The sequence below is a fragment of the Rhipicephalus microplus genome, chromosome 8, assembly GCF_043290135.1.
Source record: "Rhipicephalus microplus isolate Deutch F79 chromosome 8, USDA_Rmic, whole genome shotgun sequence".
Lineage (NCBI taxonomy): Eukaryota > Metazoa > Arthropoda > Arachnida > Ixodida > Ixodidae > Rhipicephalus > Rhipicephalus microplus.
Genome location: NC_134707.1, coordinates 55,898,658 through 55,921,332, shown reverse-complemented (window position 1 = coordinate 55,921,332; position 22,675 = coordinate 55,898,658). Strand labels below are relative to the sequence as shown.

At 44.5% G+C, this 22,675-nt stretch overlaps 1 protein-coding gene across 2 annotated transcripts in view; it reads right to left on the bottom strand.

Moving 5' to 3' along the window:
- inaE (inactivation no afterpotential E) overlaps positions 1 to 22,675 on the bottom strand; it is a 220,185-nt gene that overhangs the window by 28,830 nt on the left and 168,680 nt on the right. For both annotated transcript variants that reach the window (XM_075871878.1, XM_075871879.1), the window contains exons 11-16: positions 20,879 to 20,956; positions 15,174 to 15,254; positions 10,939 to 11,081; positions 8,856 to 8,997; positions 1,666 to 1,856; positions 426 to 449 (exon numbers count right to left, since the gene is read on the bottom strand). In XM_075871878.1, coding sequence (XP_075727993.1) covers positions 426 to 449; positions 1,666 to 1,856; positions 8,856 to 8,997; positions 10,939 to 11,081; positions 15,174 to 15,254; positions 20,879 to 20,956 — 659 coding nt within the window. The remainder of the gene's footprint in view (positions 1 to 425; positions 450 to 1,665; positions 1,857 to 8,855; positions 8,998 to 10,938; positions 11,082 to 15,173; positions 15,255 to 20,878; positions 20,957 to 22,675) is intronic.

Sequence of the window (22,675 nt, the reverse complement as noted above, 5' to 3'; positions counted from 1 at the left end):
TAAATTGAGGTACAGCGCGTATCGAGTAAGGAAGTTGGGGCTTACGACCCAATAGCCTGCGACGCCTTGCCCACAAGGGTGGGCACGGTGTCCCAGCAAAACCCAGCACGACTGCCACGGTCCCCCTGATGGGCACAGCATTCCATCATACTGTTAGTGGTGGGCATACTGGGAAGCAATGCTTGGACAGTACGGCGAGATTAGCGTGAATAGATCGCGCTGTATTTATGCTGGGAAAAGAGGATAAGGTAGTAAAAGCGAATTGTAGGCGCGCACACATAAATGGCATTGCTGTGGCTGCTCGCGCTTAGATAACTCGTAGCTTTGAGTTCTACGTAATGGAATACGTTTGCGGGTAAAGGTTCCATCATGTTCATGACACAGTTGAAACGAAACTCCCATCAGAGGCACTTGGGTTGACTTACCTCCACCTGGGCTCGTACTTTTGGCTGCCGTTCGCAGGAGGGAAAGAAAAGAAGACGAGCACAGATTAGTAACGTTTATGTTTAATTAATTTATTTATTTCGAATACATCTAAAGGCCCTCGTGTGAGAGTATTAGATTATATATTTCCACGTTCTAAAGTTTGTTATAGGATGTACGCACTACAGCAAAATAAAAAAAAAGATACACAGTGAGATATGAAGGATTAGCCATTAAAGAGAATGAAGCCATTGGATGGTTACTTTTCAAAGTGATGCAGGGCCCTTTTAAACTATACGCTTTTCAACTTAACGTCCAATGATATTTCCAACCAATCACGTATTGCGCACATTGAGGACAATGTCGGTCCATAGCTGCGTGGTGTAATTGACGAATATTTTGTTGAAATAGGTTAAGACATAACTGTAAAATAAACTACAGATTGTCGTATTACTATACGCCCAAAGAAAGGTGCGATACAAAAATTTCCATTGATAACTGTAGCACTGAATCGCAAGTCCCACGTTTGTCGGTATTACGCGATCTTTAGTATTCGCTGTGCGTCTTCACTGCATGTTCGAAATAAACAGTGTGGTCATGCATTCTATTATTAGCAGTCTTGTCACAGAAGCTTTTGCATACGCCGGGCTGGTTCTCTGACGATGTCACTCCTAACTGACAAACCACATTGTTTTAGCAATATGAAAGGTACACAAAAAAGGCTGTTCTCACTGCATGAAAATGTATATACTGGACAAACACTATTTAAAGTCATGTTTTTAGACTAGCGCTTTCTGAAACTCTTAGCATGCTGGTTTCCTTCTTGTTCTCGTTCTGCATGTCGTGTTAAGCGTATATTATACATTGCTCCACAATTATAGGTTCCAGCAATTAGGTGAAAAATAAGAGTGAGAAATGTTCCTTCTTCAGGGGAATCTAACATGTGGTACGAACGTCCCTCGGAGGAGCTTTTTTCCCACGACAGCGCTTCCTGCTGCAGTGTTATGTGGTATACCCCAATCTTTGTGATTTATTGCATCCAAGTTTTGCCGGACAAATGGAAAACGTTCTACATACACATGTTCCACCAGTTAGGCGGAATACATTGCAGACAATGTTCCGCTCGAAGGAAATACGCAGGCATAGGAAAGTACGATTAGAAACAGCGCGATCTAAATAATAAAGAAAGGCGGCTGATACTGATAGTTAACTACTGATAGTTAAAAAAAACAGAGCACTCACTCCTTGGGATGGTTACGCACAATGTGGATGATCCTTCCGGGTGGATACAGGGGTTGGTGGGCAGTGAGGGCTATCGTTGCGTCGCTTGGGTGACTGGTGACGTCGCGGTCCGCCAACGTCGGACATTCGACGCCGTCGAAGTCTACCTCGTCAGGGCAGCAACAGAGGACGCCTCCGAGGATGATTTTCCACTATATCAGGAGTAATGGTAGCGGTGACGGCGGAAAGACACCTCGATGTTATCAATGGTCGCATGGACAACCCCGCTACACAATCGCGATAAGCAACAGCTGAGAGAAAGGTACAGGGTTCGATTCTCAATCACGCTAAGCCTTACATTTCCAATAGCACTCGACTTCTAAATTTACATTTCTATTTACACTCCTAAATTGCGAGAAATCGCGAATATATCCGTTGAGCGCAGATTCAAGACTCTGTTATCAGTGTAGCTATACCTTCTGTGCAGGTAATTGCATCTCCCTGTCTTGAAAAACCACTGAGATTCTTCGCGCAGAACAATCGTGGACTCGTACGACAAATTCTATGACCTTCCTGCCGAAAAAGGTTATCTGATTGACTTTATGACGTTTCTATATCTATTGGTTACGGAACATTGATTCTGTTTTGTGCTCGAGAATAATACAGTGTACCTACGTCGAAACGCTGAAAGGAAGTTTGCTAGCTCACGGCAGTGTAGAATGGTGGCGATGATCAGGTGATTTTTCCTGACTAGCCTTAGCGATACAGTTTGTCTGTCGAAGCTGGCCTTACACTATATACATACCTCTACATAATGCAATCACGACACTTTTGACACTTCTGATGGAGGCGGAAATGTAGTAGGCCCGTGTGCTCAGATTTAGGCGCACGTTAAAGAACCCGATGTGGTCGAAATTCCCGGAGCCCTCCACTACGTCGTCTCTCATAATCATATGGTGGTTTTGGGACTTTAAACCCCACGTATCAATCAATACTTTTGACACTCTGTATTCATAATACAATTGCCTCGATAGTCTAAAAAATAGAGTAACCAGTCAGCACTGAGTGTAAGCAGAGGCTGTTAATGCTGGACACAGAGTGACAATTGAATTCAGCTCTAGACACAATAAGAACAGCGGACAAACTCAACCAAAACATAATGAAGCTCACCGTGAAGATGCACACACTAGCCATTTCCGCTACTATAATACCAATAGTCACTATTGCGTCGAAATTTGGCTTACGAACATTTATGATGCAGGAACGTCTCGCAAGTACGAGTACCAGCTCTGGAAGATTTTCCTGTTTCGTTTTGTTCTAGCTGAATCTCTGCTATATGCTAAACTGTAATCCTAAACAGTTCCTAATAGCATCAATTTTATTAAATGTTCTATTCACCACAAGATTATCTTTCTGTTTGAATTTCCAGTGTTTGCGGACCATTAGAATAAGTCTGTGCACTCGTATTCATGGAATGTCTGCCTCTCCATAGCACGTACTGAATGAGGGTTCACAGCTGTCAGGTGTCAATTTTATGTGATTCCTTAGTATTAAAGTTTTCATATATTCTCATTCTTTATATAGACATGCTATTTGTATTTTTCACCGTCGAGCATTCGACTCTCCTGCATGCACAATCTATTCCACAGTGCACTTGACGAGCGCGGACACGCTCTCTTGTAATAAAAAAATGATGTAGAGTCCTCACCACCCAATCTAAACATAGAGCCCCACTTAATTAAGACTGCACGCGCCACCTAACTAACAAAGAAAACAATAAACCAGCGGATCTCAGTAACCACTTGGCTCACGAGCGTGCCAAACACTTTTTTTTTTATTTTCCACCATGCTCTCGTTTCTTCATTTTATTTCGGCAAGTTTAAGCTGCTTCTATTTTAGAAGGCTGTGTTCCGAGACAATAAATGCCTTCGCGTTTATTCAGGCATCGACGTGATAATACACACACACACACACACACACACACACACACACACACACACACACACACACACACACACACACACACACACACACACACACACACACACACACATATATATATATATATATATATATATATATATATATATATTAACTAGGGGAAGGACAAGGAGGTTAGACGGTTCTTAGACCGCTGGGCTACTCTGTGCTGGGGTAGAGGTAAAGGAGAGTGAAAGACGATGGAAAAGACATGTTAGCAAATAAATAAAAGGGGGCGGGGCGGGGGGACAGCAAGAGATTCGACGAAAATGGGGGGGGGCGAACGACACTTCTTGAAGTGTGTCGCTGAAAGGGGGACATAACGAATCACGATTTCAGAAGCGAGGGCAGGGCGACTATAGCAAACGCGGCAGACCGCTAACCAAAATCATTGACTTTCGTTCCTCCTAATATAACCAGTGAACGGGGCGGGGCCTACGTGTTTGTGGAGCTCCGGTGCTCGCATTATCATATTTATGACGAACGGACTCGCCGGCTAGATTGATGACGGCACTGAGACACGCGGTTGCGTGTGCCTCTACTCATGATATTTACTGGCGAAATCGATCATCACCGCCGTCTTATCCAAGGTCCCTACGTTCCTCCGATACGCAGCCGATTTATTATATACTTGAGGGATCTGCATATTATGGAGAGTGCCGTATTCGTTCTAAGCCTTCTACGCGCAAGGGGCGCTAAGATAGAAAAAAAAGTGCATCACTATTCTAAAAACTAAGCAGTATAAATGATCATTATGTTGTTCATGACGATATCCTCGCTCCTGGGCTATTTGCATTAACGAATCACCGAAGACCTAATCAATATCTTGATATTTGGGGAAAATTCCCGCTCTTTCAGGAATCGATGTATATCGAGATAAAGTCTATACGAAATGCGGATAGCTTGTTACTGGATAATAAAATTAAGGTTTACGCTTTATAGCTGTATATCTTAATTTTCAGTATACATTTACCAAGGAAAAAAAAAACGGAAGGGGAGCGAGACACGTTCGAATACATAATGTGAGTAATCGAAATTTTACTTTTGTGAATACGATTGCATAACTTCAAAGGAAAACGCACTTCTAAGAAGGTAATCGCTACGCCTGGAGTCTTCTCGACGAAAAAAGGAAAAATTGAGTGACAGTAATCAAATCAGTGAAGCTCGAGGCATCTTATTTCGATATCAAAATTCTATAAAAATCAAGCCGCAGCAGACGTACAGTGAAAAGCAGCGGGGCGCTCTTACGACCTATCTGCGTGCATCTGGCGCCGGCACTTTCAAGCAAATTACCGTGCTCCACTTGAAAAAAAAAAAGTTTCGAGAAGGGAAGAGCAGAAGTTTCGAAGTTCTTCGAAGAAAACTTTCAAGTCTTTTTTTTATAAGCTAGCTGTAGAACATGTGTGCTCCGTTTACCGGAAGTATAAATAAAGTTAAATCAAGCACTAGAAAAAAATTAAGTGTGGGTATAGCAGTATAGTAGGCAAGGATGTTTCAATACATGGACAAAACGAGTCTACAAAACATATTTACGAACCAGGAGAAATAAAGTCTATGGACTATGCATGTAGCAATATAGGAAAGAAAAATTCAGCAACTTAATCACCCAAATGCTCAAGAAAGCGGAAAATTGGGCGAGTTAGCTACAGTTCATTGCAACGCGTAGCGCTAACGACAAGAACAGAACGGCCCAGCAGTTCCTGAATAACGCCAACAGTTATTTAGAACTGATGTCAAACCATAGAAAAAAAATACTATAGTATATAATACGTGATCAAGGGGTGCATTAACCGAATGATTAAATTACGGTTCTGTACTAGTATATTTCATATGGTGGGTCATTGTGGTCGAATCTTGGCTATCAAGTTCCTTTAGATAGCATTGAAATTCAGTACAGTACCAGTGACTATAAATATCAGTGACATTCGGCATGAATGAAGGTGTTTGGAGCTGTATAAAGGCAACGCTGATGCGTTGATTCCGTATTTAGAGCTATAATCAAAATTAATGTCACTTTTCCTTTTTTTTTCCGTCTGCTCATCACTACTAGTCACTTCATTTACCGGACTGTTTTGTGCTGTCGGCTTTGCGTCGAAATATCATCACCTTTATAATCACGATCAACGTTAAATGTCAAATAGGAATCCGATACTGATAAACTGTTAACTGTTTTATATCGATCTGACATCGATCTTCTTCGTCTTTTCTTCGACCCGACGGATCCTCTTCTCGTACTGTTCGGTACACTACAAACGTCAAACTTAAATACTCCTTTTTTCATTTTATATGCCAGGCTAAAGTCGGTTACAACCTAAGAATAAATATGAGCTCCACCCGAAAACCCGTGGCTCTTTCGTTTATTACTTGTATAAAAGACTACTCCAATCTGGTTTTCTTACGAAGCATAAGTGTGTACTCTTTTTTTTTTCATGTGAATGTAAACAAGACGCTTATCGAAAACACTTATCGAAATATTACATTTCCCTACGCAGTGATTTCCTAATATGTTGAAGTTCGCTGCGGCTTTCAGGTTTTCGGACTAATATCAGTGACACAAAAGATGTGTCTGCAAACACGAACTATCTGAAACACGCTCAGTGTGATTGGAAGACCTCACGGAGCCGAGCGCGTGTGGTTACATGGAAGGTGTGTGCGAATTCTCTTTGGTTGCGACATTCACGTCTCTTGTTAGTAATATTATGTGGAGTTTAATGTTCCAAAACCACCATGTGATTGTGAGGAGACGCCGTAGTGAAGGGCTCCGGAAATTTCGACCAACTGGGGTTCTTTAACCTGCACCAAAATTACTAAAAAATTAGGGGACCCTTAAGCTTCGCCTTTCAGAGTAGAACGCGATAGCTAAATCCGGCCTCTAGAGCACCCTTCAACTGCTAAGTGCATACTTACTCATATGATTTGTTAGATACACACGAACGCACACAAACACGCACACAGTAGATTGGACCAGGGCGCGCTATTATAGCCGAATGGGCTCGTTTACGTCGTCACACCTGTCGAACAATATGCGTTAAAGGGGCCCTCAAACGCTTTTTCAAGTAACTATGGAATGAATTCCACTAGAAGAGCTTATTCACTAGAAGAACATTTCACTAGAAGAACATTTCACTTATTCACTAGAACAATTCACTAGAAGAACATTTTAGGAAACCGTCCAGTGCGAGTGGAGTTACAAAGGTTTGTCGCATGCTGCAATTGCATTATCTCTTCTCTCGTCCCGACAAAAGCACCGAAAGATAAGCAGGGAGGGGTGGCGGCGCAAAAAAAAAAAAAAAAAAAAACTACCGCGCCCCGTGACCTTGAGCACTTTTTTTTCTTCGTATGCGCGCCTTTTTCAGTGTGATCGCGCGCGCGTGCGTGGACAAGCAGCGGCCTCCCGCGGCAATCTCGGTAACTTGATTTTTCGGTTACAGACGCACAGACGATTTTTCGCTCACAAACAACGGGGTCGACGCTGGCAGTGGGTTTTCTGCGACACGAGCGCTTTAATGCTATCACGTAAAAACGTCCATGTGATTGTGAGGAGACATCGTAGTAAAGAGCTCCGGAAATTTCGACCACCTGGGGTTCTTTAACGTGCACCCAAATTGGAGAAAAAAAAAGCAGGCCTGCAGTATATTCACCTCCACCAAAAATGCAGCTGCCGCAGCTGGGATTCCATCCCGCGACCTGCAGGTGAGCAGACGAGTGCCTTAGCCATTAGACCACCACGGAGGTGTTGATGTTCCTTTATGGCGCTCGTGTTCACTCTTATTGGTAGTAAGATGTAACCTACTACAGTAAATCGTTTCTATCATTGCCAGTGGCGACAAGAGCGTCTTGCCTCAATCGGTGTACTCGTATGGACTTGCGCGGTTACTGACGCCAAACGTCAAAACGCTCTGGGATTCCCATGGTTCGAGTATAAGAACGACAATACAACATGGCCGACGAATTAAAACCGAACGTGCATGTTCCGCGAGAGCCAAAGGGTACTTTCTCCATTTGATAACTTTCTTCAGCATACTTTCTTTATGCGATCACTATATAGCTCCCTTATTCTCAAAGCAAGGTGCTAGACCGGGTGTGAACCTCTTTGGTCAAGGCACGATTAGTATTGATCAGAGGCTCGCGCATGTATGAGAAAGTGGTTACGCTCTAAAATACTCTTTTCGGTGAGACCAGGTTTTGCACGGATATGACTCCTTTCATGTGGAGACAACAACTTACTCGAAACTCGCGACCCTCCGACAAAATTATATTCTTCTCCAAAAAAAAAAAAAAAACGCTCACGTATTCTTTTAGACATGTCAAGTCTGATATATGTAGCACACTATGTCTAAGGTGAAATGGTCAATTGACACATTTTTCTTGTATTGCAGGAAAAATCATCGCTGCATCCACGCTCAATCTTTAAGTTACGTGTAACTGAGAAACCTGAAGGTCTAAAGGTCTCAGGTTCGTTCCCGGGTATCGGTACCAATGTAAAATCCGAAGATTTTGTTCGTAGATTAACCGGATTTTCGGGACAAATACGCCTGAGGAAATCGAGCAGGTGAGTCCCGACCACGGTATGAGATACAAACAATGGTTTGTATATTACACCGTGGTCTCGACGCTGCCATTTATTCCAGCAAAAAAACAACAAAAAAACAAGATTATCCTGCCACGCGCCATCCCTCGTTCTTCTTTTCCTCTACCGCGCGTATTGTTCACTGTTTTCAATCAAACCGACGCCAATGGTACAATCAGTGAATGACGATAACGTCAGCGGCTGCGCACGTATGTTGTGGCCGAGTCTTTGCATCATATATAAACCCTCATGGACTTCCACGCTGTAGCGGCGTTCATGAAAGAGCGAACGAAGGGAGACCTGAGTGTGCAGGTGGCTGCACGCTTAACAGCGAGGCCTAATCCTTACGTAACGTATACGCTTTGATTTAAACATCAATGCGTGGCACCAGTGACACTGATTTTTAACCCGTCAACAAGATGAGGCTTATTTCTACTTTACTGAAATATTAACTTGGGCATGAAGGACGACTCTGATGAATGAATGAATCAATCAATCAATCAATTAGTCAATTAGCTGAGTGAGTGAGTGAATGAGTGAGTGAGCGAGGAAATGAAGTGAATGAATGCATGGAATCAGTGAAAGAGCGAGGGAACGATTGAATTGGCGCAAGAGGGGCATCCAGAAGTGACAAGAGTACGCGGCACGCATGTCTACGCACCTTGGGGTCGGCGCTCCTTTTGATAGCGTTGATGAGATCTGTGCGCAGGGCCTCCATCTGGTGCAGTCCTATTCTGGGCACCACGTCTTTGCCCAACACCACCGACGTGATGAACGCCTTGCTGTACTCCACGGCGGGTAGGCTGAGAGAGGGTGTGATGAGGAGGGGAGAAGGGATGCGATAAACAGGCGAGCACCTGGCGACGCAGCGAGACACAAACAGAGACCGTCAGAGCGGGCCGTATGGCACCCACACGGAACGTCATCGCTCTACTCTGGGAAGCTACAGATGGAGGGCAAGCTCCGCGGATAGATTCCGCGTTGTGTTCTTCTTTAACGCTTCGTTTGTCGACGGTACTGCCAGGGAATGAAACATGCACTGCCAAACTGCGAGCACGATTCGTAGACGGAGACTTTCCGGTTTCTAAATGCGGCTTTGCTGGCTACGCTTGCATTCGGCGCCACTCAGCGAATTTGGCAGGGAGAGGTGCCGTCGATGCATAGAGGGGGGGGGGGGGGGGGGTCTTGACTCTGGTTATATCAATCCGGACTACAGCGTGAGGCATAAAAGTTGCTTACACTCAAACAGCGCTGAACCGGCGTCACTGATTTGCAATACCGGAGCGGTGATATATGAAGATTTCTCAAGTGGAAACATTTTTTTTTCGTTGAAGATGCCGCGTTGAAGAGCCGGGATTGATATAAGTTTGGTTATATGTTCTGTTCGGCACACTATACAAAATGTCGACTGTAAGCACTTGTTTCATTCGATATGCCAGGCTGAAGTCAGTTGCAATCTAAGAATAACTATGAGCTCTGTATTTATCAATCCTCGTAAATATGAATATTGACACAAGTTAGGTTATATCAATCCGGGCTACAGTACTGGGCGAAAAAGCCGCTTACATCCAAAAAGTGCTGAACCGGCGTCCCTTGTGATACCGGAGCGGTATTATATGCGGATCCCTTAGAGAAATAGATTTTTCATTGAAGACTGTTTTGCGTTTCAGTTGACGACAACCTACTATCAGTGCCGTTGCGGAGCGGTTACGCAACCATCCGGGTGAGCTCACCAGAAATGCGTTAGTCGTGGCTTCAAATCTCGGAAAAGGACAAAATTTATTTTCACTTGGAATATTTTTTAGAGGGCGATCGGGGAGGCAGGGAGGCTTGAGGCGATTTTCCGTACAACAGACTGCGTAAATATGGCTCTGTGCTTTATGGTAACCTTATTAACTACTCATAGCTGCGTGCGCCACAGGCAATCTGTCAAACCATGCTAGTATTCGAAATGCCCAATAACTGTGAGTGCAGGACTGACAAATATATGAAAAAGAGCCATTCTGCTGTATAACAATCAAACACAAAGAACACCAATGATTAAAATTTAAGAAACGATAGAAAAAAAGCTACAAGGATGCAGTATGTACATAATCGCCGGCTCAATATCAAGAGTAACCCCTCTGTCGGCGACAAACGCACGTTAGCCTTCGCATTGAACGCAAAGCATTCATGTTACTTCGTAGTGTCACTCACACTACGTCACGTCAATGCCTTCTTATTGAGAAATCTGAGGTATAATTCCTTCGATTATTCAGTTATGGTAAATCCTATGAACCAACTAGTGTCGCGAAAACCTGCCTGATCACGAAATATAGAAGCACTGACCACACGAAGTATACGCCCTCGTTTAAAGTTTTCCACAGCGTCGGCTTTATGATTTGTGTCAAATTAAAGTTTATAATAGGTATTAATCAGTGCTTGTAGTGAGAAAAACATTTGATAAATGAAGGACTATTTTCAGCTCGTTCTTTGCTGTACATATCAGTGAAGTATTCCATATTCAAGGTCACTTATTCAATGTTCAAATCAATTTGCATCAAGCTTTACTTCGTTTTCAGATAGGAGGAGAAGGGATGAAAAAAAAAAAGCCGTCTTTTTTAGACTAAAAAACTTAAATTGGTGTTACGTTTTCTTTTATTCAAACAGAAGCGCATACATTTCAGACTTCCAAAGCACCACTCAGGCTGATCATTACATCATCAAATAGCAGCCTTCCAGACAAGCGGAGCACCATAACTCACCTGAGGAGTCCCCCTGGTGGCGCGTACGCGTAGCACAGCAGGTTGGGAAAGTCCTGCTTAAGCAAAATGGCCAATATGGCCGCCGCCCCAGCCCCGAGAGAGTGACCCACGAGAACCAGGTCGTACTGGGTTGTGCCTTTGTCCTGCATTTCATGCAGCAGTAATGCGCACATCAACTACCATAAATTTTTTGAGAAACTGTAATTTGAAAGAATAGCAGGAGTCCCTAATCCTTGACTAAAGGTGTCTGTCAGTGACATTCGTGCTACAGCGTCCGTGTGCTTTGGTGTATTCCCGTAGTAAACATTGTGTTTCGTGGCGCTTCCGAAGCGAATCTTTGAGGCCACACAGGAAGAAGCATGCAGTTGAGTATAGGTCCGCTAGGTGTCGGAACAATCGCTGCTGCTCACAAAGAAACCGTCTGCTTTTCAATGAACTTATTTGATTTAAATTTCTTTATGTTGCTCATAGTTTAGTGATTCTTGTTCAGAAATTGTGCTCCGATATGATACGTATCCAGTGTAACTGTTGCCTTGAACCTGAAGCATCAATTCTGTATGAGTCTTTTTTTTTTCACAAGACGCAAATATTCAGAAAACCGGAAGTGTGTGCGAAATTGTACAGGCCAGTGCACTGTGCCGTGTCAGTGCACGTTAAAGAACACCAGATGGTCCGAATTTCCGGAGCCCTCTATTGCGTCGTCTTTCAATTATATAGTGGTATTGACACGTAGAACTTCAGATATTATTACCACCGTAGCGTTCTAAATCACCAGAGTAAAAGCACTTTCAAGGTATTAGGACCATGGAGCTACCAATCGCGTTGAGTTTTCTCGGGGCTACCGGACTGGTTCAACACTCGTGATATCAAACGAAGAACTCTTACATCGTCTGAAACGATGACTTCTTTCTTCTTTTATTACTTTTCTCCCCCCTTCTCCAGCGCAGGGTATCTTACAGGGTTCAGCCCTGGTTAACCTCTCTGCTTTTCTACTCGTACTCTCTCTATGCAAACAAACCGAGAATCATATTTTTAGGAGAAGGACGCAGCAAAAAGTTAAGAAAAAGGCGCATGGGTTAACCAGGATGAAATTCAGGTTTGTTACCTTGCGATCACACGCTTCGGACACATTAATGAAGACGCGCCATAATAAATCACAAGGCTAATGAAACTGCTTTCGATAGAGTGTTCTTTATTATCTGTGAAGAACGCGTCTTCCCATTTACCAGAAAAAGAAGGTTTGTGGGCTACCTGAATTATGTATAGTCGCACATGAAAGACTATTAGTCCGAACCGCCCGGCTAGAGAGCAAGCACTTAAAGTAAGCAGCTTTGAATCGTTATATACCCACCCTGACTATGGGGATGATTGCGACGCGAGTGGTTAAGTTTTTCGGGTCTGAAGGGTATACCTGAAACTAACAACGTTAAGTTTGTTATTGAAGAATAACACAATTTTCCGGCGCGCAAAACTTTGGCGCGGCTAAGTAAGGCGGCGGTTGCAAATGTGCGACTTAATTACGAGGCGCTTTCAGGCAAACGGTGTTTTATTTTATAAAAAAAAGCCTAGCAGATTTCAGTTTGCTTTTGCTGTTCGTTAATGTAGTTTCAGATAGAAATGTGCCACACTAATCTCGACTCGTTCATATTTTTCGAAAATAATGCAGTCAGAATACATGAATTCCACCCTCCTCTCATTTATTTCCTACTAATAGTTCCCTGCTTCAATAGGAAAGTTTCCCAGAGTTTTTTAACAATTCATAAGATTAATCACGCTCTTCTAAAAGCTCCACCACTCTCCTTCAAAGTGCCACCATAGTTTTAAGAAGGCGTGTTGCTTTAAAACTTTGACTCTTGGGTAGCAACAACAAATAGCATAGCGTGCTGGCAACTACAACCTTGTTAGCGTACTGCTGCACTAATTTGCGTGCTCTTAGGCTGAAAATAAAAAAAAAAACTGAAAACGTTTCAGTAAAGCACCAGGTTATGTAAGTCGAAACGACGTAAATGCTCAAGAACGACAGCATCGGCAGCATCGAGTGGACGGACCTTTAAAGCAAGAATTTGATCTCGTCTAATATGAGTAGAGCACCTGAGCACGACGCCAAAGGCGAGGTCTTAAAGCAAGGCTGTCTTTCATTTCATGCCGTGTCCTCCACGTGCGAAGGACGGCGTTTCATTTTGCTATTATGCGCGTTTCAATGCGCCACAGATTTGTCTGCCTTCGCAGCAAGCTGGTGTCACATCGTTATATTTTTCTAGCATAATATCTTTCCTCTATTAATTTTTTTGCGTGCCACTTCCTAAGTGAAGCCCTCTAGAAGTGTCGCGTAATCATAAGCGAGACTGATGATGAGCACTGCTCGTTACTGGGAGTGCAGTCAATGCGCCAGCCAATTAGCAAAACTCTACAGTAAGGCTACATCTTAAAAAATTAAAAAGCTTACACTAGACACGTAAATTCTGAAAAATTCAGCTAGGCCGGCTTATCTCACGGGCCCAACACGGCTTACTTAGCTTATGCTATATATAGGCCTTGCCTTGGCGTAGAGGAAGTATAGCGAACCACAGCGGTCCAGCAGTCGAAAGCCACGGTACATGCAGATAGTATACCGACGGTGCTCACTTCAATGGCTGCGCGACGAGCTGCATGGTTGTGACACTGCTGTGTGATGTAGAGAATGATGAATTAAACGCGATAGCCTATTAAATTATCTAAGTGTACTACGCGGTAGAAAACACGGACGGGAAAAAGACAAGGACAAGCGCAGACTATAAACTGAAGGTTTATTCATCCCGCATCACAAATATATATGACAACAAGGGAAAAAAAAGAGACGAAGGAAAAAAAAATGAAAGTAGCATTTATAAAAAAAAGTCAGACTTCACATACGCGAAGCACGAGGCAGAATATCAGATGAATTACACACATGCGCCATTTGCCAGAAATTGAAGCTCCTTATCATTGATTGATATGTGGGGTATAACGTCCCAGAACCACCATATGATCATGAGAGACGCCGTAGTGCAGGGCTTCGGAATTTTAGACCACCTGGGGTTCTTTAACGTGCACCCAAATCTGAGCACACGGGCCTACAACATTTCCGCCTCCATCGGAAATGCAGCCGCCGCAGTCGGGTTTTGATCCCGCGACCTGCGGGTCAGCAGCCGAGTACTTTAGCCACTAGACCACCGCGGCGGGGCGAAGCTCCTTATCTAGGAGGGCAACCGATGGTTTGCTCACGCAGTTGATAATCTGCGCTTGTTCTTGTCGTTTTTCCGTCCGTCTTTTCTACCGCGTAGTACACTTAGCCATGTATCACCAACAGGCTCAATCGTCCACTCTGATTAGCCTATTAAAAGCGGGTTATTATCAAGAGCTAATATCGGTAATCATTTTTTATGTGTTATCAACGTGATGGGTACGTCATGATGGCACAATGCTAGCTACGCACCAACATTCATTCGACGTGTGATTTTTATGGATGAATTTCTACAATTTTCCTGGACTTTTATGAAGAAACATTTTGCAGGTGCTCAGAAATAAGCGACCACCTATGTTTGCTGAATTACCCCTAGACTTGAAAGCATGGACCTTGTTCGAAAGAGGCCCCGCCGCGGTGGTCTAGTGGCTATGGTACTCGGCTGCTGACCCGCAGGTCGCGGGATCGAATCCCGGCTGCGGCGGCTGCATTTCCGATGGAGGCGGAAATGTTGTAGGCCCGTGCACTCAGATTTGGGTGCACGTTAAAGAACCCCAGGCGGTCAAAATTTCCGGAGTCCTCCACTACGGCGTCTCTTGTAATCATATAGTGGTTTTGGGACGTTAAACCCCACATATCAATCAATCTTGTTCGAAAGACTTATTCGTACGACATTGCTCGCTGATTTGCTAAGAGCTTTTATTACTACTCATCCCACGTTTAGGATTGGCTAGAATTTTCGCTGACGAAGAATTATAAGATAGGCCTTTTTTTCGTGAATAAGCAGGACCTTACTTTTTGAAAGACATTTGCTGATTTGTCTTTCTAATGTTAATCTGACTTCAGTGAACAAAATGTCCTATTCTTTGCCAGCCAGGGCAAGATTAATTATACATAAATTAAGCGATTGATTGATTGTCTTGGGAAGCATCGGGAAAAAAAATACACGATTAAGAGAAGACAACGTCAGAAGATTCGAAAAAATTTTGTAGCTCTCGTTAAAAATGATGACGTCAATAGTTCGTACACTTACCAGGCTGTAGTTGAAGGCTTGCGATAGGATACCTTCGTCCACCAGCTTCCGTTTAATGTACTCCGCGGCCTGAACCATACCCTGTAATGATACAGTGGTAATATTTAGGAATAACAGTGTTGCCACCATTTTAGCTGGCATCGATAAAAATTTAATGGTGATGCGATTCAGTAAATACGAGTGGGCTGCCGGAGAATAGGGGCCGAATTAGAATGTACAATGAAATATTAATAGCTTTTCAGCGTAATTTTTTTTATTTCGCTCCTTCAGCTCGTGCTAAATCAAACATCTGCGCAGCATTATGCATACCAGAGGTATCAAGCTCACATCAGATAGTGGGCAGCAGTCTCAAAACTTTTTCCCGCATAGGGTGGGGATCATGAGCGTGTGCAGGGTTCCTCTTCAGGGGGGGGGGGGGCGAATGTTCGTCACAGCATCCCCCACCCCACCGCTCTTCACATCATGTCAATGTATGGTGCTGACTTCGCCCCCCTCTCACCTTCCTCCCTATTGGTCAATGTATGGGTATCATGAGCGTGCGCAGGGTTCCTTTTCAAGGGGGGGGGGGGTAAATGTTCGTCACAGCACCCACAACCACAGCGCTCTTCATATCATGTCAACGACTTTGTCCCCCCCTCACCTTCCTCCCTAGGTCAATGTATGGTTATCAAGAGCTTGCGCAGGGTTCCTCTTCAGGGGGGGGGGGGGGGCGAATGTTCGTCCCAGCACCCCCCACTCAACCGCTCTTCATATCATGTCAATGTATAATGCTGACTTTGCCCCCCCCCCTCCCTCTCACTTTCCTCCCTACGTCAATGTATGGGTCCGGCTTCTGTATATTTCATGCATGGCTCATATCTGAAAGAGATTTGGTGTCAGGATTCCAGAAACATTTGGCTACCAGTCTCCACAATAACTACAATCTGGACGCCGATCGTGGATTAATGAGCTCTTGCTCCGTGGTTCGGTTTCAACACAGAGTGACCACATGGGGTGTTTTGCGAAAAAAAAAAAGGTTTAGGATCAGCAACGTGTGTGCGGCTTACCCGATCAAAGCGTTATTAGTCTCAATCACCCCGCAAATAATGGAAGCACAATTTAGCAATGTCACAAAGACCGGCCAACCCGTAAAAATTAGCAGTGGCTTCGATATTCCAGGTTATACGTAGCGTGAACTACGGATGGGCGAAACACGGACGGACCGGAAGATGGACGGACAGACGGGGGGACGGACTAGCGAGTGAGCGATCTTACGCGAGTCAAGCACCATTCCACTAGTGACCCGTCACTTCAGGATCTTCCAGGCTTTGTCCGGCGCGCCAGCTGTGCGCCGTGTGACGTCATTAGTCCTCACGCGTGCGCAGAAGTGATCACCCTGAGTCACGTGAAAGTGCTCCACCACGGCCAGTGTAGCGAACGATACAAAAAACATGTGGGACGAAGAGTGTCTTGCGCGAGCCGGTAGTGAAGGGTAGGCGGGTCGCGTGCATGAGATCGCTTATCTGTACCATCTGTTACTTTGCAGATAGCGTGTGATAAAGATAACAGATAATGGACACCTTCCTTTACATTGACTCAGTGTGAACATGCGCTCCGTTGGTCGTTCGGCGCATTTTTTCCTTGTCTTTTTTACTGTTTTTCCTCCGCTGGCAACTTCTTTCTTCGTGATCTCTGCGTATCTCTCCAATATTTTCACTTGGAGTAGCCTGTGCGTTTGACCAGATTTCATGCTTCTTGTGCTTTACACGAAGTGCGGATTGTTATTTTGTACAATTATCTACCATTTTTGTCCGGTGATCTGCCATTTGGGCTACAACAGGGGGCACTTCATTGTCAACTTTTCTAAAATGTATTCCTGTGTCATAGATACCTGAGAGTGTTAGCTAGCGCCATTCGAGGCCCAGGTAGCCAGTGCGGAACACTCACTGCCTAGGACGGAAGGGGTAACTGTTCGTCTACGTCAATTCCTTTAATTTTACACAAGAATCACTGCAATAAAGTCAAGAAACCACAAACAATGTCCACTACGTTTCTATTGGCACAGTTTCGCTGATACGAGTCAAGAGAAAGATCTGTAGAGACGTGGCGACGCGTGGCACGAGACCTGGCAAGTCCGAGGCTACAATGTGAGCGGCACAAGAAGCATCCCAAAATAGCGGGTGACGTCGCGATGACGTCACGACTAATCTGCGGCGTCATCATGACATCATCGTGGCGTAACTTTGTATGGTGACCTTATTACATGACATCACAGCTTCGTCAAAGGTGGGGATCATTCCTGACGCAGTGAAACAAAGGAAGAGGCGCAGTGATGTACAAAGCATAACGGGTGCAATTTTGTGTCTAGTGAGAGCCATAAAATTGACCCCTTTATAACACTTCATTTGGTTCACAATGGACGTAAATAAACTCGACGTCACCTGGATACCAGCCCATTCCGGGAAGACCAGGCTAAACAAGACCACCCTCAAAAAAACTTACTGTTGGGCTAATCGGTGTTGCACCTCAGACAATTCTGGCACAAAGGTGCGAAAAAAAAAGAATACTGAGAAGAGAAGAAAAATACACAGCGTACAGGGCGAGCACTAAACATCATCAGACTTTATTTCGCAAAAACAAACACACCATGAATAGTTGACCGCGGTCCGGTGGCTGCACGAGATTAAGATCCTAGATGGAGGCGCTGATACCCCGGGGAAAAAAAGTCACTGGAAACCTCTCGTATCAAGAGCAAAGGCGCAGACTGTATTAGCGACACTTCGGTATGTTTCTTCAATAGCGAGTATAGCTTCTTTGACTTGATGCTCGAATAGCGACGCAGCGGCGGCGAGCATGCACCGGGGTCTATTTTACTGAATATTTTCCAGAATAAAGTAAGTTCATCTCAACCTGTGTATATACTCTATTCTATTTTTCTTTTCTCAGTATTCCATTCTTTCCCGCTTTCGCGCTAAAAATGTCGTCTGACATACCTCACGCAGGCCCTTGGTATGGCCAGAGTTTGAGATGAAGTTATCGTTTTACCGTGAAGCCTTTTCTCTCCTTAATGTTAAATAAAAAGGCTGTCATTTTTTTTTTTCATCGCAGTTCCTTTTTTTTTCGGAGCGTTTCTTTTCGCAAACGTAACATGACCACTCGAAAGGTGACATTGGCAGTGTCAGTGGTTATGCATTACACGGGAAGGCATTTACGAAGAGGCCTCCGTTTTGTAACAAATTGTAACACACACCATTTTACCTTTCGAGAAAGCACATTTTCGGTAACACGTGCGTTAACAGTAGCAGTTATATTTATTTTGATCTTCACCTCTCCACACACTTTAAAAGAACGCAATGCACATTATAGGTGACGCGGCAAATGAATAAAAGTAACGCAAGCTGTTATAAGAACACCGCATTTTTTTCTTTCATCAACTTAGCGCACCAGGAAAAGTACTCCTTTCAGTTAAAACCTTTCTTTTTTCTTTCCATAAGTTTCACTTCTGGTTGTCTTTAGTGCTTACAGAATCTACAGTTATATCATTGAGCAAAAGCACAGGGAGAAAATTGGAAGAGCACGCGTTCTTTTTCTTCTTTTTTTTTTTTCGTAAGGCTTAACTGCGTCATAATTGTCGAGAGCTCCGCAATATTTACTTTGCTGAGCCAGGGCTGGTTGTGAAGCCTTGTTTCGTGCTTCATTTCACGGGGAGAAAATGGCTTTAGCGTATTCAATACATAGGTGATTTCGCGTAGAGGCAAATGCACAAGTAGCTAACAATCCATCAGCTTTTGGGCCACTAATACTACGAAGAGCTTTGCAATTTCTTGCAACGTCTTCTCGTCAAAATATCTTTTCAGGTAAAAGCATCTTCGTAGAGCCACCTGCAAAATAGAAGCCTTAAAAATAATTTTTTTTCGGCGGTCAATAATTTCAGACAATACTGTAAGGACAAACTAAACTAATGTGCTTTATTTCGAGCTGGTAAAGATAACTGGCCCGATTCATGTACAGGTAGCCTGGAGAAGTAACACTTTTTTTTTTTGTTATCGAACGAATAAAGCCTTCAGTTATAGTTTGTGGATAACTCGTACGTCACTGAGTCAGACTGAGTTTTAGTTGGTAGATTGACGACGTATCAGCATGCAAGGAGATGTTCAGACGGGGCAAAAACAGGATTCGGCATCGCGACGAGCCCCACATCAGCAAGTTAAGAGTGAAAAACAAGACGGACAAAGGAAAGTATATGTGAATACAGAGCGAGCGAACAACGCAGATGCTGTGCCTACATACAAAAAGAAATGTGACACAAATAACGAAGCATAACTATCGGCATACTAGCACACTAGACAAATAATAATAATAATAATAATAATAATAATAATAATAATAATAATAATAATAATAATAATAATAATAATAATAATAATAATAATAATAATACTTGGGATTTTACGCCCCGAAACCGCGATACGCTTGTGAGAGACGCCGTAGTGAAGGGCTCCGTAAATTTCAACCTTCCGTTGTTTTGTGACACGGGCCTCAGCCGTCTCCATCAAAATTCGACCACAGCGGCCGGAATCGAACCCGCGACAATCAATTCGGCAACCGATCACTGCAGGCATTCCTGCAACGTCCGCGGGTGATGCTAAATCAAGCATATATTCAACATCAAACTATTAGAATGTAAAGTACGTAAAAAATGGCAGCATATCCAGGGAGTGAATAATGGAGAGTGCGGCGAAGAATTCGTCCGTTCATTCATTCTTGCTTCCGTCCGTCCATGCGTCCGTCAGTGTGACCGTCCATGCGTCCATCAGCCCGTCCGTGCGTGCGTCTGTTCGTGCGTCCGTCCCTGCGTTCGTCCATGCAGCCGCCCCTGCGTCCGTTCATGCATCCATCCATGCATCTGTCTATGTGTCCGTTCGTCCATCTATTAAACACTCCAAGTACCACCATCTCGCATCTTTTCATCATATATTCCCCATATAGAAGCACCGCCATCCAGCGGACTTTCCAAGGACAAAACGAGAGGTGGCACACGCACACTTTCTTACGGTTTGCGCTTCGGGTCCACTTCCCACCTTTAACCACCTCGAGTTCATGGTATATACTAGTTCACTGTATTCATGGCACTGCGGCCGAACGCTCGCTAAACCTTTCGAAAACCAAAGAGGTTACGCCCAGCGAGTATGACGTAGCAAACTTTTTCAGTCAGATAGTGCTCAATGTACATGCCAATGGCTGCTAACGGGAAATGAGAGGCGGAGAATTCGGCTTTTACTTTCTTACGGCTTGCGCTTCGTATCTACTTCCCATTTTTAACCACCTCGAGTTCATTCATGGTATATACAAGTTCATTGTATTCATGGCACTGCGGCTCAACGCTCGCTAAACCTTTCTAAAGCTAAGGAGGTTACACCCAGCGAGTATAATGTAGCAACCCTTTCTTGTCAGATAGTGCTCAATGTACATGCCAATGGCTGCTAATGGTGATCGCAGCCTGCGCGTTAACTAAAAGCCGAATGCTCCTGTCTCTCATTCCCAATTAGCAGCCATTGACATGTACATTGAGCACTATTTTTTATTGTTCAACAACGCACAGAAGAAGTCTCTCACCGGAACCACCTTGGAGGTCAAAATGTTATACTTGTTACATACTACGGGGGACGAACGGGTGCCATTATAAGGAGCTTCGTCCCTAAAAAAGCGTGAAAGGTTATACGCACCTTGTGACCCAGCCAGTCCTCGTGCGGTGGATTGACCGGAAGTGGCTCGCCTTCTGCATTGAGATCCGTCAGCACATCCTGTTTGTGAAGATGAGACAACAACCAAGTAAGCTATACTTCGCTTAGGAAGAGGCGCTGGGCGCCTGTTGAATCTGGGACGGTCGCCAGTTTGCTCATGCCCAGATAGACATCCGACATAACAGACGCTTGTCCAGGATGGACATCTGTACCTTATCACCATTTACCATCCGGCAATTTCTTAGCGCTCGAAGAACGGGAGATGCGGGAATAATTTGCAGCGCAAGCGACGCGGACACAAAAGCATGACACGAGACGAGGAAGGAACGCTAACTAGTACGAAGGTTTGTTGGCCACCATACGCCTGTATATACTGCCGGTCGTCATCATCTCACATGCGCGCTGTTATGAAGTCGGGTTCGCGATGGTAGCGGTGGCGAAGAGCGGCGAGCAGTAGAGCAGACTTCGCTGAAACCTTAGCCCGAATTAAGGCGAAGCAGGGAGGCAATCCGTTTTGAAAACAGCAACAAGAAGGAGCGTTTACTGTAGCAGGTTGTCGTTTGTACAGAGCCGGCCAGCACGACAACGTCGGCTGGGGCAAAATCCTCTACACATGGGGACGGCACGGCCTTAAATAACGTTTTGGTCTTTTCTGCGAGACCAGTTCCCCGGAACGGGCACGGTGGCTCGGCGGAGGAGGCGACGCTTTGCTCGGAACTGCTCGGGGGGGGGGGGGGGGGGAGTTCACCAGAACTGCGCTGGTTCTCGTGGGAAGAAGTGCTGCCGAACGAGGACCATGCTTGTGGCATAACGGCGCATCACTCTCGTATATAGGAAAGATTACGAGTTTCCAACAAATACGCTACAGGGAAATCTGGCGCTAGTGTCTATGGAAGCTGAAACGCCAGCGCCGGAATGATAGGCGGCGCACAAATTTGTCTATATTCGTTCTTTCGGCTCTGTTCGGCTCCGTGTGGCCTGAATCCCCTTTCCCCATGAAGAAGTTCAGTACAGGTTTAGCAGTTTACACTTCACCACCCTCGCCTTATTAGGCTCACCAATTTACATTCACTCACGAAGCTCACAACGGTTCGTTCTTTTATTAGAAAAGAAAATCAAGGCACATCAATGAAATAAAATGCGTTCGAAGAACACAACCGACCGCAACAAATAAAATGCGTTCGAAGACCACAACTGCGAATAATGGGCAAACTAGAGTACTATATACCCCTCTTTCCTTAGGTCGCTGAACGATCGATGCGCCCGAGGCTCGTCCAGTTAAGTTTAGGAAACTCTATGGGAAGGATAGCCCATCATCCAGCGGGTGTACTGATGGCGTTCTCACAACGAGTGAGGGCGTGGCCTCCCACTAACAGCTCCTGCGACCCTTCCCCACCTCCCCCTTTCTTTGTCGCCTTGGCAAAAATAGAGGTAGGTACGTAACAGCGACCTTATATATATATATATATATATATATATATATATATATATATATATATATATATATATATATATATATATATATATATATATATATATATATATATATGTACATATATACAACGTTACTAGAACTAGGTCAGTTTCGCAGCTCCCCGTAGGCGCGCGCTCTCTGAAGTGGCCGTGGTGGCCGACGCGAGAACTAGTGGCGCTGCTGTGCCATTTTGCTTCAAGCCGCGCGCGTCGTCTGCTGCAGCGCGAGTGATTCGCGTTCTCGTCGCAGCTCTCGACAGTCGTGATAACCGAGATTCGCCATGGACACTTGAGCGGCAAACTCAA